Below are 15,078 nucleotides of genomic sequence, written 5' to 3' on the forward strand. Positions count from 1 at the left end.
CTCTGCTGGACATGCAGGCTACATCGCCACATTTCCTCTTAGATGTTTAGTGGTGTCTCATAGGTCTTTCAATCCAAATGGTTGAGCTGTGTGATACTACTTTTTTCCAGAGATGGTCAGATAACTGCTATTTTGGACCAGAAGAACTATGTAGAAGAACTCAATAGACATTTAAGGTAAGACATGATTTATTTACTCTTTATTATCTAGTATAACAAAATTGAAAACAGGATTTTAAAAAAGAAGGAATTACTGCAGGGTTTTTTCTTTTCAACAGTGCTACAGTAAACAACCTACAGGCCAAGGTGGATGCCTTAGAAAAATCCAACACTAAACTAACCGAGGAGGTAAGTGTCATAAACAATCCTCTGATGTTTTAGCCTTTAGGAAATGGGGATTAAAAAGGTAAGGGAGGAGTTATTTTCATATTTCTGGTGTACATAATGATGAGTGTTTAACGATGGAACTGGAATAACTGACCTGCCAAGGAATTACATTGGCTGTTGCTACTAAGCACAAGGTGGGAAGACAGCTGAGTGTTTGTTAAAAAAAAAAAAAAAAAAAAAGCTGCTGAATACATTTAATCCTTCTGCAGTCTTTGGGTGCTTTCTGATTTTTAGAGAAGTCTTAGAATAAATTGTAAGTGGGTGTGATTTTCGATGCCATACAGCTGATGTAGGTTATGAGATGTCCAGACATGACAAGGGAAATTTTGAGATGTCTGTTTACTTTGACAGGTGCAGAAGTTGACTACAAAGGAAAGAGAGTTAATTGAAAGGTTTCAATAACTTTTTCTCTAGCCTGTCACAATTTGCAAGAAATAAAGGAAAACTTACAGTAATAGATAAAATGTTCAGTCTAAGCATGTAAAAGGGTTGGTACACGAGTCATAGGCGTAACCTGTGTTTTAAAATGGGTCTTGCAGTTCATGAGTAATGTCACAAATGCAGTGAAATCTTTTGGGGTCAGTTCCCTGACAGATGGGTGATAGCAGGTCTCATCCTAATGGTTTTACAGTATCTCTGCCGCATGTCACTTAGCAGAATGATTTTGATTGGGCTGTCTAGGTGCTCTTGCAGGACAAATATGAAACAGACATTCTTTTTTGCTTGTTCAGCCTCATTAAAAGATGTCTGTGGGTGTCTGGTTATTGAACACTTACTGTAATGGATGTATTCCAAATGATGTGAAGCTTTAGTGATGGAAATTAGCATATCCACTTTTGCAATTAAGGAGTAAGAAACATTTTTTACAACTGAAATATTTTTTTTATTTTTCAAAAGGTGGTCTGCAGCAGAGGCTGCTTTTCTCAGTGCTGCTATAATAAGTGGCTTTGGATTTATTACCTGCAGAGTATGAGTGGTGTGCCTGTGAGGCGTGATACCCATGAAATTAATTGAGTGTTCACTGAAGTATTTTTTAATTTTTAATAATTTACTTGCTTGTACCTTAGCAAAGTCTGCATGCTGTTCAGAGTAAGAATTTAAGTGGTGCTGGAACACGCTGTGCCAATCAGGGTGATTTGCAGGGTGTAGTTAATGAACTGCGTCACATGTCACATCAATTTGTGTATTTGGCTTGAGCTGTACCAAAGACTCGCACTTTTGTCAGGGTAGTTTCTGGTTGGATTTGTCACTTAATAACATTGCTGATCTCTTGGAATGTCACTGAGCTTTTCTTGTGGGCAAGGCTTACGTAAGTTATGATTTGCAAAGCCAGGGGTTTTCTTAAGTTATTTTGGCCTTTGACCGCACACTCTGTTAGTGTAAAGGAATCTGTTAGTCTGCGGTGATGTCTTCGTTGGGGATCCCTCTCAGGCAGATGTCCTGTTTTGTAAGGGTGGTGTGTGCTAGTGATCCTCTGTTTCCAGCCAGATATTCCTCCTCTGATGAGGTTCTCATTGTGCTTCTCCTGCCCAAATGCTTGAGCTTCTTACATCTTGGATGCTCTACTTAGCAGTGTATGCCAACTACCAAAGCTTTAGCAAACCCAAGCCAGTATTCTTCTCTGGTAATATATTTCAATTGCTGGAAGTCAACAAAACTTGGCTGTTGTGTGCTCGCATTTTTCTTTTTTGTTATCTTTGGCAAAGGAGAGGAAATGGAGTGAGGATTTCTGTTGAGCTGCACTAACTGTGTAACACTGCATCTAGCAGGTAGAAACCTGAAGAAGTCAATAACTTTATTGGAAGACAGGAATCAGAATAGGTTGGGAAGTCTCTGTTTTAGCCGATACTGGAAATCCATCACACTTGCACTAATTGATGCTTTTTCAGGTTGTCTTTCCCCATGGTAGAGACAACTTTTTGCTACTCCAAATATTCCCCACCCCCCCGCCCTCAATTCTGAGTGTAAAAAAAAAAAAAAAAAAAAAAAAAAAAAAAAAAGTATAGAAAATATATCTGGGGGGGCGGGGGGCAAAATGGGTCAAGTATGTTTTTGATATGTTACTGTTGTTCTGTTTTGCTCATAGCTTGCGGTTGCAAACAACAGGATTATTACACTGCAAGAAGAGATGGAACGTGTTAAAGAAGAAAGTTCTTACATCTTGGAGTCCAGTCGTAAGGTTGGTGTATGTATGTGAATGAGTACTGAACCTTTGGGACAGTCCCAACCCAAATTCAACTGAGAAGTCGGTGTTTGGAAGAGTCTTTATTTCCTGTATCTCACACAAAACCCACAATAGGTAAGACTCCAAGTGGGTTTTCTGCAGAAGGTAACAGATGGACCCTGGCCACAGTAAATCCTGCCTGGCTGTAGCTGATTAAACTGTGAGCATGCACAGAGCCGAGAGGTAACACAGCATGTTCGTGGCTTGCTGAGCAGAGGTGTCAGAAGGGACAGGAAGAAGGATGATTTCCTGAGGGGGTGGCAGAAAAATGTGGATATAGGAGTTCTGCTGTATTGGCCTGAAATGCTACCCTTTTCAGAAATCAAGGCACAGGATCTATAATATTTTTTGGTGGATTTGTTGGAAGTGCTAGTAACTATGGCAGAATCTGTTTTGAATTTTAAAACCTGTAAGATTTTTTTCTGAAGTTTTTGTAACCGTACTTAGTATATTGTGAAAGTTCTGTTCGTTTAATTCATATCCACTGCACTGCACTGAGCACTTGGGGAGAGAGGGCGGGAGGTAGAGACATTTCCCATGGGAGCTGCACGCTGCGGTAACTGAGTGGAGCTCTGAGTTTTGATAGTTGCAGAACCTGTTTTTGAAGTGTTGGGAGAAGCAAATAATCAGCAAATGTGAGGTTTAGTATATAATGGCAAGTTAACTGGGTGTCTTCATTAACTTAGGTCACTAAAGACAGAACTGCTGATGGACATGCGCTGACTGAAGCACGGAAGCAGTTAAAGGAGGAGACTCAGCTGCGGCTGGTAAGGACTGTGTGAGCTTGCAGCTCGCTGATGAAGTTAGAAAGCTTGGAGCTTCACATAATAACTCCATGTCAGACAATCGCTTCTGAAAATGTTTGGCCAGGGTTTTTTTTATCATTCTTGCCTGCCTGCTTCAGTCTGATTCGAGACAGTCTTGTCAGAAGCGATGTTAATTTTGTGGCTCTTGATCAGTGTGAGGTCTGTTTCTTGAAATGAGCCATGGAGCTGCATTTCGAGGTCTGAGATATCCCCCTTGCCAGAGAAGGATATTGCTGCTCTCTGAACTGTTGCTGAATATAGTGCGTTCAGCTGGTGGGGAGAAAAATGCCTGTGCAGAATGTTTTTAGAAGACGAACTCTGCCAGCTTTTTGCTGGTCCTCTTCATCAGAAAGGTGGGCCTGTCTAGTACTTTCTGACTCCTTGCTGGTGATGCTGTTTACATTGCTTTAATACTGGACTGAAAATGTGCGTTTGTTGTCCTTAACTGTCAGTGATGGGCCAGCTCTGCAACTGTGACGCTGTGGCAGTGCAGCACATGTCTAGGTAGTGACTGCTTTGGTGGGAGCACCAGTTAAGGGTGGTTGTCCTGGGTGGTGAGGAAAGCTGGCTGGCAATGCTGACTGACCCGTATGTTCCAGGATGTGGAGAAAGAGCTGGAGGCGCAGATCGGGATGCGACAGGAGATGGAGCTAGCCATGAAGATGCTAGAGAAAGATGTTTGCGAGAAGCAAGATGCGTTGGTGGCACTCAGACAGCAACTGGATGATCTCAGGGCCCTAAAGCATGAACTCTCTTTCAAGCTGCAGGTAGGGAAGTAATTAAATCAAATATGGTAAATTCTGATTAAAAGCGATAGCTCTTGATATTTTCTTGCCCTGCCTGTTTAAAAGATGCTAGGTGTGTAAGGGGTGCAGGCTATACAGCGTACTTCTGTCTCGCTGCAGCAAGCTGCGGTACTTGGAAGAATTGAATGTGGTGGAGTTTTAATGGAAAATGCAGTTTCTTCTGAAGAAAGACTCGTGATGATCCATAAATGTGTGTGTGTGACCAGGGAAAGCAGTTTCTGTGCTTTTATGGTATAAAAACCGAGCCATGGTAGCTTCTGTTCCAGTACAATCTAGTATTTGAAGGTAAATGATGCAATTATGTACATTACTGTATGATGACAAAAGCAGACTTAAGACAAAAAGTCACACAAAATGCTCAGGAGGAAATCCTAAAATAAACTTTCGGACAGGAAAGAATGCTTCTGCTTTCCTTGGGCCAACCATTCTGTCAAAACAGCTAAATAGTGTTAGCAGGTACTGCATTAATGTATTATACAGGAAGCTTCATTGATCATGGTATTGCTCTCTCACGGGGTCTAGATGTGGCCTGCACTTGGCAAGACACTTGCCCTTGCAACATTGACCTGGCATTTGCTTTTTGAACACCTTTCCCTGCCTCTCTGGCTTCTGCCCCTTTCATTTCATGCGCCACATGATTTATCACAGCTTTTTTTGGTTTTACTGCTACTGACAAAAAAAACCCACTATGCTCCTTTTCCCAGAGTTCAGACATGGGAGTGAAACAGAAGAGTGAATTAAACAGCCGTTTGGAAGAAAAAACAAATCAGATGGCTGCCACCATCAAACAGCTTGAACAAAGGTAAAAAATGGAACTTTTACGATTACAAATTTGTATGTGTATTCTAGTGGTAGTGTCCCAGTGATCCCGAATGGACCAAGTGAGAGTCTGAGTGCTGTGCTTCGCCACTGCTAAATAGAGCTACGTCAGGAGAGCTATGATTTTTGAGATGCTGTTAGGAAGAATGTTTTGCACGCTCAGGAGGGCTTCCACTAGAAAAGAATATACCGCTAAATCAGTAATTCACATAGCAGCTTTATCTAAATCAGCTGCACTTTTATATGTTATCCAGCCATTACAAGTCAATCGCTATCAGTGATAACAGTGGTAAAATTTTTAGAAATAGGAGCTGAGAACAGTGCTTGACTGTTAATAACAGTATGACTGTGGGAGCAGGAAGGACAAGCGTGCTGCAGAGGCTAGGCTCAGAGGTGCTTGGTTATTCCAGATCTTTCTGGTACTGTTTTAGAAAAAAATAAATACCCCACTGAATCTATTCTCATTATAAACTTGCACTTTCTGAGGAAGATGAGCTTGAAAAAAATCCTCATGTGAAAGTAAACAGAGGAAGATGAGAGGGCAGCCTGGCTGTCACTGGAAGTTGATAAAGGATAGCCCAGAGATGTAATATCCATTTGGACTGGGACAAGTTCCATCCTAATGCCCGTGTTGCTCTCATATTGCTAACCCTTATGTAATTAGGAGAGGCCTCAGTGTCGAAGTCAGATTGATTGGAGAAGGAGCAGTGCTCCTATTCCCCTTTTGTCTTGTTCTGGAAGCCAGGCTTTGTAGCGGTTTGGCCAGAGGTTCAGAACTTCAGTCTCTGCGAATGACCCTGACTGTCGTGCTAGCCCTGAGAAAATCAGGGGAAAGCATAGCTCTCAGCAGCGTGGATTGTCTGGGACTCCTTTAATGAGTAGGACACTGCGCTAAATTGCTGCTCTCGTTTTTAGGATTTATCTTGTGAATAGTTCATGATAAAAATAGGTAATTTTGTTTGTAGAAAACTTGTATTTTAAAATGTTCTATGATATCTACTCAGCTAATTGATTTGCTCTTTTTGTCTCGCTGTTCTTATGTTTCCATTTTCTCATCATCCTCCTTCTGACTTATTTACACAGTGAAAAGGATTTGGTGAAACAGGCAAAAACCCTAAATAGTGCAGCAAACAAACTGATCCAGAAGCATCATTAGACATTTTTGTCTGGTCACCTAACAGCTCTGACATCAGAACTCATTTATGAGGGGAGAACTTGAGAATTGCTAAAAGCAACTGTTAAAATGTTAATTGTCACCTAAAGTTGATTTGGAATTTGCTGAATTTTTAAAATCAGTGAGTTTTTCTTCAGAGATTTAGAGTCGGGTATAAAGATCCCTAACTTTGCCATTTAAACTGTGTTTAAGTACCAATGAGTTGGCCAATAAACACACCAGAAAAGCATAAGGAGTGGGAGATATGTGGCTCTGTACATCCTGGTGATGCATACGGTATACAGCAGCACAGGTCTTCAGTGTTTGTGGATGCTAGGTGCATTGGTCAAGCCACTCTCAGATTGGCCAGCTCTGGAAAGTCAACTAGTTTTCTGTGTTACCCATTTTGTGAAGTAGATGAAAAAAAAATGCATCCCTGGAAGTTGTTGAAAGTAGTCGTGTACGTACCCCAAGCCGTTACCCATTCACTTCTGTTTTGTGGGTTCAGCCCCGCGTCTGAGACAGACGGGCGCGACTCGATAGCTCATCACCATGAGGACCAGCCCTCTTGTAACCGAGACTGCTTGCAACGACCTTGCCTTAGTGACTTGGTGGGAGGGTGGGGACTTACCCTTATTCCTTTAAACTTCATGTGTCCAGAATTAGTAGCTAGGTGTCTTAGAGTAACATGATAGAGTGGTAAGTTCAGTGGAAACCTCCTTATCTTTGCATTGCCTTCTACCTCTGCCATGAATCCCTCTAGACATACGTTGCGGTTCTTCCTGACTGAAGGAAGCTGAGGAGAGGTGTGTTGGTAGGTGTCTCCTCTTCCTGGAAAGGGAAGTTACACGTTTTACAAAAAATGATCTGATCTTTATACACTAGGGTTTAAGAGAAACAAAACCAAACAAAAAACAGAAGAAAGGAACAAAATGTGCAGTGGTGGGGAGTGGAAACGGTAATTTAGTACTTGACCATTCCTTGTCTGAGTAGTTAGTGGTTTAAAAGGAAGAGTTGCCTTTTACTGTTACACTTTTTTCATTTGCTTCTGAGTTTCTGTTGATCGGTACAAATGGAATTTGCTAATGAAAGAACAGCTAAAGCTTGGGAACAGCTCTCGATAAGAATAATAATTGCCATTTTAACACCCCAGTGCAAAACTTCAGCTGTGGCTTGGACTATTATAAACTGATATCCCCTTCCCTGTGGCCACAGAAATTCACCGTGCTGGCCTGTCACAGGCTTTAGGTTATAAGTGCTCCTAGAGATATTTTTTTTTTTTTTTTCTTTCGAGAAGATGACGTTTGGGGGTTTTCTGTGTTGAGTAAGTGGGTTTTTTTGCTCTGGTGAGATGCCTGTAAAAATTCTTTGGGGCCAGTTCTCGCTTTGTCCTGCGGGATAGTGCCCCTTGGGGCAGCAGGTGGCAAATGTGGCTGAAATGCAGCTGGGGAAAGAACACCTACTGATTCTAACCAGGCACATTTAAAGATTTGTGAGGCTCAGCCTAGTTCCCCTGTACACAGGCGTGTACCACCGCTTCACTTGTTTAACGGACTCCCGCACCCAAGCAGACTCAGAGAGCCATTTCAAATCTCTACGCAGCGGCCAAGTCGCATGCTTGAGAGTATAAACTTAACCTTCGGTAACCTTTTACTAGAAAGTCATTTTAACTACCTGGAGACAAATAGAATAATAATAAAAAGGTGGACGCTTTCATCAAGGTATCCAAATAGCTAGTTAGAACAGTTAACTCCCCTGCCCCTCCCCGGGTTTCTTCTGTAGAAACAGGGGGTTGGGCTGGTTTTGTTTGCTGTCACAGCAGTGCTAACGTAAGACAGAATTAAGGATCTGGCCGTTTCTGATGTCAGGCCCGAAGTGGAAATGCTTTGGTGTGCTGATGCCTGGGCGCTTGAGCCAATGCGTCAATCCGTGGAAGAGACCAGGAAAATGCACTAATTCTTACTATAGTAGTTAACCTATGTTGCAAGTTCCAGTTACATGTGTAAAGCTGAAATGTAACGTACATTAAAATCAAATTTGACTTAAAATTCTGTGTACTTGAGGTTTGCTTTGAATCTGGATAAAAGTGATGTTTTATGTTTTTCATCTAATGGCTGTAAACCGTAGTAATAGAATAAAAACTATTGAAAATCAGAGCTTCTGCCTGGTTCACCTACATCTTGCTTTTCTTTAAAATATTTTCCCCCTTTCCATTGTTTTTACCATTCCTTTTGTTTTGGCTTTACCTTTTCACTGGGTTTTTTATTTGTTGGTTAAACTCGGTCTTCCTCCCCACCATGGCTTTTGTTTTTTATCACAAGTTCATGTGGCTCAAATCCAGATTGCGACAGGCAGAGAAGGACCGTCAGTTGGCTCAGCAGGACAACCGGCTCTTCAAGCAGGAGTTTGGGGACAAAATCAACAGCCTCCAGCTAGAAGTGGAAGAGCTCTCCAGGCAGCGGTGAAGAGATCCTTTTCTAATCTCATTTCTGGGCTGTTCTTACTGTTTCTAGTAGAGAAGGCAGGCCAGGGCGATGGCAAAAGGAAGGAGGGGTTGGAGTCAGAGAGGCAACTGGCATGCTGGGCGCCAGGCAGGCATAAGCTCTGGGGTGGTGAAATGCTTTGTGAGGTGGAAAATCTTTTGACATGCGTGCCTTTAAAGTTACAGCTTGAAAAACTGAATGGGGAAGAAAATGCAAAAGAACAACGGGGTCAGCAGAAACCACCAGCAAAAGTATAAATCCTAGGTGGTGGTGGAATATCAGAAGCAGGTTGCAGAATATCTCTTGGGTGGAAATGAAATGTCAGGATATTTTTCTGAACATGGGAATGTCCATGGGGGCTTTCTGTGCTGTGGTTAGATTTGTAGGGCATCTGCCAGTAGCCATCTCATTTGAAAACAGACTGGGCTAGAGATTTGGGGGGACAAGGGTCACCCCAAGCTGCAAAACCTGTTTGGGACACTGGGTAGATGCTCAGTCTGCACTGAGGTTGCGTTGCAGGTTAGCCTGCGGGGAATGGCAGCTGGATGTGTGCTTTGGTGCACAGTCAGGTCTCTGAGGACAACGTAGATCTCTCCAAAGTCTAGCGGTGCGTCAGGCTTTCCGCTGTAATACCATAATCTGGCATCTAAAGCTAACACTAACAGCGAGCGATTTACTGCTCATCGATGGGGATGCAGGAGCTCAGTCTTTGCCTAGAGCTAATGCTGAAGCATCTGGAACAAGGGCAGCAATCCTGGTTGTGGGTCTTGAGAAACAACGCTGTGATTTTTTTATTATTTTTTTTTTCCCAGTTGAAACTGGTCTGTTTTGCTGGGAGGCAACCAAAGCGTTGGAAACCACATGTAGGGAACCTGGCGAGAACTATCATGTTTTTCCTTGCAGTGTCATCATTTTACCAGTATCAGGAAAACAGAGAAATCCTTTTTTATCTTAAAATAGAAGAGCATCTCTCCTTCTGCAGCCATGACGCATCTTTACTTTGTTGTAAGGTCACTGGAATGAACTGTGTGGAGGCATTGCTGGATGCTTTTTTTTTTTTCTTTGGCCCCTTCGTGGCACAGCTTTTTATTTCCTTTTTCAAGAAGTTACAGAGGCTACCCAGAAAACCAGCAAGTGGCTTTTATCAGAAATTCATGTGAGGTCATGGGTGTGCATGGGTGAGCTCAGCAGTGTTCTTGGGTATAAAGGGGGAACGCATCTTCTCCACACACGCACCTCGCACAGAGTCAGTTTAACTTAGTGTAGCTACCTGGAGAGGACGTTTGCAAATCGGTCTATTTTCACATCAGTTGGACTTTTTCTGATTCCTTCCTTGCCCAACCTAAATAAAGATGACAGCATGAAAAGGATTGAGCCTCTTTACTGGGAGGCTGTGCTGCTTTATTTAACTGAGTTTCTAAAGCAGTAAGTTAGTGGATGGTGGCTAGTCTTGCTTGAATTGCATTCCTTTAAGAGAAAATAGGGCTTTTTGTGTCTGTGGTGGTGTTGGTTTTAAAATAAGTTATAAACAAGAATTCCCTAGGTCGGTTAGTTCTTAAATGTCAACACAGGCAAGTATTCATTCCTGGATCTGACTCTCCACCAGCTTTACTCACTTCAGTTACGCTATGTAATTAATGAGGCTGCAGTCGTAATGAGTTATTTAAAATGCTGTTGGAGCGGTAGGGAGACTAACAAGGGTAATAATGGATAATTTGGTTTTAATAGCAATAAGGATTTAGATGTTTTATAGTACAAGTCTACAGTGCAATCTTTTGTAGTACAAGTATCTACTTTTACCAGTAGGTACTCAGTTTCCTAGGCTTTGATGCTGGCGCAGGGATTGTTCCCTGCAGCAGCTACCATCCTTTTCTTGTAACGATTTCAGAAAACGGCATTTCTAGCACCTAGTCCCTGATGGTCCTTGCGCTCCAGGAGCTTCACAGCTGTTGTGCAAAGGCAGGCAGCAGTCGTGGAGGCGCTGAGCTTTCTCGTGGCCCAGAGTAAAGGCTCGTGGAGGCGCTGAGCTTTCTCGTGGCCCAGAGTAAAGGCTCTGCCAGTCTCAGCTAGATTTAGAGTCGTGCTTCTCGTCAGCCTGCTTCAGGCTGCATCAGGGACCTTAGATGTGCTTGTTCATCTGTCCTTGACCCGCTGATTAGTTTTCCTCCCGAATACAAATGTGCTGCGCTCAGCCGTGTCTTTGTTCCCTCCGGCTGGTTGTACCGCAGCACACACTGCAGGGGACTGACACACAAGCCTGGGCTGCGGTACCGGTGTGGATCAGCAGCCCGACGGCCTAGCGGTCTTGAAAGAGCATGCGTCATCCCTTCGTGGCAGGTTAGGCTAGACCAGGGAGTTGATGGCAGGCCGTAGAACAGCGTGTGCATCCTGTGTTCAGCCCGCCGGGCTCGCCTCTCCTATTCAAGCCCGCGTACTGACCTGCTTATACACTGTGGCTCAAGCAACATCAGTAGCAGAGCAGGCTGCAGAGTACTCCCGGTGAGGAGCCCTCAGCCTGAGCCCTCGCTTGCACCGCGAGCACCAAGCCCCGCTTTCAGGTGAGGTGGCAGAAGCATTGCCACAGCTCTCGGGGAGGAACAGCCATCCACCCTGTGGGGATGGCTTTGGGAAAGGGTCTAGGCTTTGGTGTCAGAGCCTGTCCCACAGCCGATGTGTTAAAGAATGTCTTTCTGAGCAGGGTGCTGATCAACAGCTCTGTAACAGATGAATAACTGAGTATTTTTAAGGACTTTCAGACATAGCCAACAGGTTTATTTCCCACAAAATTGTGCTAGAACTAGATGAAGAACTTGTAGCTTTTCCATTCTGCCATATTACGGTTTAACACGCTGCAAGACAACTTTTTATCCCAAGAGTCAGTTTTCAGCTCTTGAGTTGGGGTTCAGTTGCTTTAGTGTAAAGAGAGGGTTAAATAGTTCATTAGCTGTCGATGCCATGTGTTACAAAACCAAAGCCTATATCCCCGTTCCATCTCGATATTCTAGGAGCCATCTTGAACTAGAACTGAAGCGGGAAAGAGACAGATGGTCACACAGTCACCAACGCAGCCAAGACAACAAAAAAGGCACAAAGAATTGGCTGAGACAGGTAATAGGACTTTTATTCTTGGCTTGTCTTTGAAGTATAGTTTCATTTTGCTTGTTTGCTTTTCCTGAGCTTTATTAGGCAATAAAATCTATATTGTTAACATGCCACAGCCAAAGGAGCTTTGAAACACTTTTTTTACACACACTAAATAGGCAGCTTATTGAGTGAGCCTCACAAAATACTGCAGGCATTACACTTCATCCCGGAACACTGGTTTCCTCTTACAGGCTGGGTACCTGACAAAATCTTGACAGTGATTGCAGTTTTCCTTCACTAGTTAAATAAAACCACGTGTAATACAGCAGAGATGCTGTACGTGTTACATCTTATGAAAAGCCAGCTTGCTTGGGTTTTTTTTCTGCATCATAATAAGGGAAATTCTGCTGAAAGAGGGTAAATAGTAAAACCTGAAGAGAAAATTCTCTCTTGAGGGCATCACAAATATCTTTTGGTGGTGTTCTAGTGCTGCGTATTAGAGAATTCAATGTTTTTTAAAGCAAAGCACGGTGTTCATCTTGAGAATAAAACTCATAGCCCCCAAGTGAAACTCCCTTTTTAGCAGTACATTTGCCTTTGAAAGTGAAAACCTGCTCTGCAGCTTTTTCTGTAAAGTGAAACAGGCTCTTTTGCTGGGAATTGACAGTAAAACAGTTGTTTTGGAGAGCAAAACTTGCAAGTATGAGAACTGTGAAGTAGTAGAGGTTGTTTCAGGGATTCTGACATGTGCTGCTGTGCTTGGGAGTTGCCTTCACTGGGATGCCCAGGGCTGCTTGAACGATTCAGTTTTCTCTTTTTTTTTTTTTTTTTCCTCTTTTTTTTTCTTAAACCAATATTACCCATGATATCCGTGAAGTCATTTACGCATCATAAGTCGTTTATCAAAAAGTCATGTTTGCTTGTGGCAGAAGAGCTATAACAGAGTAGAAGGAATTGGGGAAGTGCACTGCAGTTAGCCTTTAAAAACAAAAACAAGGAATGCCCAAACCGGCTAATCTGATCGCTAAGCTGGTTAGCCCTCTCGAAGGCAGAATAGCTGTTTTTCATCGCTGCTTAGCTTGGCTTTGAGACCAGGTTACTGCGTGGGGTTATCCTCCTTTGCTCCGTAGGTGAACGCTGTGCCACGAGTAGGGTGCTCCCACAAGGAGCACATGGGCAAAACGTGCAAAAAAAAAAAAAAAAAAAAAGCGGCTTCAGAATGGACTTCTCATCTGCCACAAAACCTGTAGGTGATGCTTGATCCAGTGGTGGTTTGGAGAAATGGAAGAGATCCACTGAGGTTGTAGTCACAAGTTAAGAGCAGTGCTTGCGTGGGTGATTCTGCCAGCACTTACCACTTGCAGGTGGGAGGCAGGGTTTTGACAGTTGCGTTACGTGCGTGGCGCAGGCTGTGACCGAGGTCTTGGCTGGGGAGGAGGGGAGGATTGATTTCCTTTCCTGCCTGAGAGGATTTATCTCGCTGATCAGTCTTTAAAAAGCCTATTCAGCCCATCTACCTTTTCAAACCCTGCTGTTAAAACAGTGGTGACTGTGAAGTTTCTTCAGCCTCTTAGTAAAAGGGGAGGTCGTTGGGTGCATTTAAGAGTCCCTCTCTAAAATGTGAAGTCAATTTTTTGTTCGCAGCAGAAGGGAAGCGTGTAGAGCTGTTCCTAGGGCAGATTGGTGTGTGTATGCTGTCACATGTCCCAATACACCGCTGTGCCAAGGAGGGGCAGATCAGCATGCACAAAATAGCCACATAAAGCCTCCCTTTGCAGTGTGGCAGGGGTGAAACTGGAGGCTTTATGTAGGTCAGCTGATGGATAAATGTTTCCTTTTGACAGGATGGGAAGCTCAGAATCCAGGAAGAAAATGCTAAACTGAAACAGCCACTAAGAGAGGAGAACAGTGTCCTGCCACACAAGTACGGAAGAAAAGAAATCATGGTTTTTGCCTTCTCCTTTTCTAAGTCCTGCTTCCCTTGTCTAACACCTTCTGCTGCTGGGAGGTTTCTGTAGCACAACTTCCCTTTCTAAAAAAGATTTTCAAGCTCCTGCCCTTCATTGAGGTCTCCCTGCTGCTTTTTCGTGTGTCTCGAAGAAGGAGGTTCCACTGCTTGTCACCAGCATCTCTGGATCTGAAAAGCTCTGTCTCTCTCCCATTTCCCTTTGAATTTATTTCTGTATAAATCTGCTGTTCACTGATTTTTCTCACTTAATGAACCTTCGTAAACCAAATGCTGCAGAGATCTGGACCTTTGGTACTCGTGTCTGAAGAAGATACCTTTGTTGGTGAGGGAAAGGAGAAGGGTTGGTGGATCCATGGCATTTGTAGCTGATGAACAATGGCTTCTAGGCAAGAACAGAAGCTGTTGGGGAAAGAAAACTTGAAATAATATTTCAGGAAGATGGTTGTATAAAAATGTAGTTCAGGGAGCATGTTTCTAAGCTGAATATTACAGAGGAGGATTCTTGTTGCAGGGTTGTTTAGTATTTGAAAGCTAAGTTTCAGATCTGGTTTTACATGCAAAAAGGTGCTTTAAAATGCCACGGGAAACAGCTCTGTAATGAGGACTTTGGTCAGAGACTATTTGAAGTATTCTGAATGTCAATGAAAAAACACCATGCTCTGACACGGTGCACTGAATGCCAAGTTAATCAGAAAAGTATTGCCTTAAAAATAGCATAGACTCAATTCAAATCTGTTTTATCAGATATTTAAAAACTTCCAGGCCTTTTTACCCCCTTTCACCTTGAGTGTTTAAGCAATATGGGCGTCAGGCTGCTGATTTATCTGGAAAGCCTCAAAATGTGTTACCGCGGCCTGTTTGCCGGATCAGTTGTAGGGGATCAGCTGTTTTGCAGTAATAAGTTCAAAGCCAGTTTTAAACTGCATTTGTACCATCTAAGCAGCCTTTTCAATGCTCATGCTCCCTTTCCTTTGCTCTTCTGAAGGCATCTTGCAAGTTTTGCTCCTGCTGTTCCCCTGGGCCAGGAGCGCTGTACGTCTGCAGCACCAGTCACACGGTGCCTGTTGGCTTCGCTGCTTGACAGAGCCTCTGCACGCCTCGCCTCTTGTGCAGGCAGGCTTGGAGCGTGGTTTTGAAGAAGCAAACCCAAAAATCTGTCTGGGTAGGGTTTTAAAAACAGGATGAAGGAATTTTTTGATAGTCCAGATCTTTTTCTTAAATGACGTGGTGACTGAAGCACCAGCTCCAAGTGACGGTGTCCTTCTCTTGTAGGTTACTGAGCAGCACGCAGGAGGAGCAGGTTGGTGATTCTTTCTTTGGCGTTGAAATACTGAAGGGCAGGGGGTAT

The 15,078-nt window shown here is 43.3% G+C and overlaps 1 protein-coding gene across 8 annotated transcripts in view; it reads left to right on the forward strand.

Moving 5' to 3' along the window:
- RUFY3 (RUN and FYVE domain containing 3) overlaps window positions 1–15,078 on the forward strand; it is a 66,179-nt gene that overhangs the window by 46,267 nt on the left and 4,834 nt on the right. For 4 of the 8 annotated variants that reach the window (XM_080408826.1, XM_080408823.1, XM_080408824.1 and 1 more), the window contains 10 exons: window positions 111–176; window positions 278–347; window positions 2,473–2,565; window positions 3,297–3,377; window positions 4,016–4,183; window positions 4,927–5,024; window positions 8,536–8,655; window positions 11,683–11,785; window positions 13,606–13,685; window positions 15,003–15,030. In XM_080408826.1, the coding sequence (XP_080264952.1) occupies window positions 111–176; window positions 278–347; window positions 2,473–2,565; window positions 3,297–3,377; window positions 4,016–4,183; window positions 4,927–5,024; window positions 8,536–8,655; window positions 11,683–11,785; window positions 13,606–13,685; window positions 15,003–15,030 (907 nt within the window). Of the gene's footprint in view, window positions 1–110; window positions 177–277; window positions 348–2,472; window positions 2,566–3,296; window positions 3,378–4,015; window positions 4,184–4,926; window positions 5,025–6,124; window positions 8,349–8,515; window positions 8,656–11,682; window positions 11,786–13,605; window positions 13,686–15,002; window positions 15,031–15,078 lie in introns of those variants that run through there. The other 4 variants (XM_080408827.1, XM_080408828.1, XM_080408829.1 and 1 more) reach the window with 2 other exon arrangements.

Source organism: Falco punctatus (genome assembly GCF_963210335.1).
Source record: "Falco punctatus genome assembly, chromosome: 1".
Taxonomy (NCBI): Eukaryota; Metazoa; Chordata; class Aves; order Falconiformes; family Falconidae; genus Falco; species Falco punctatus.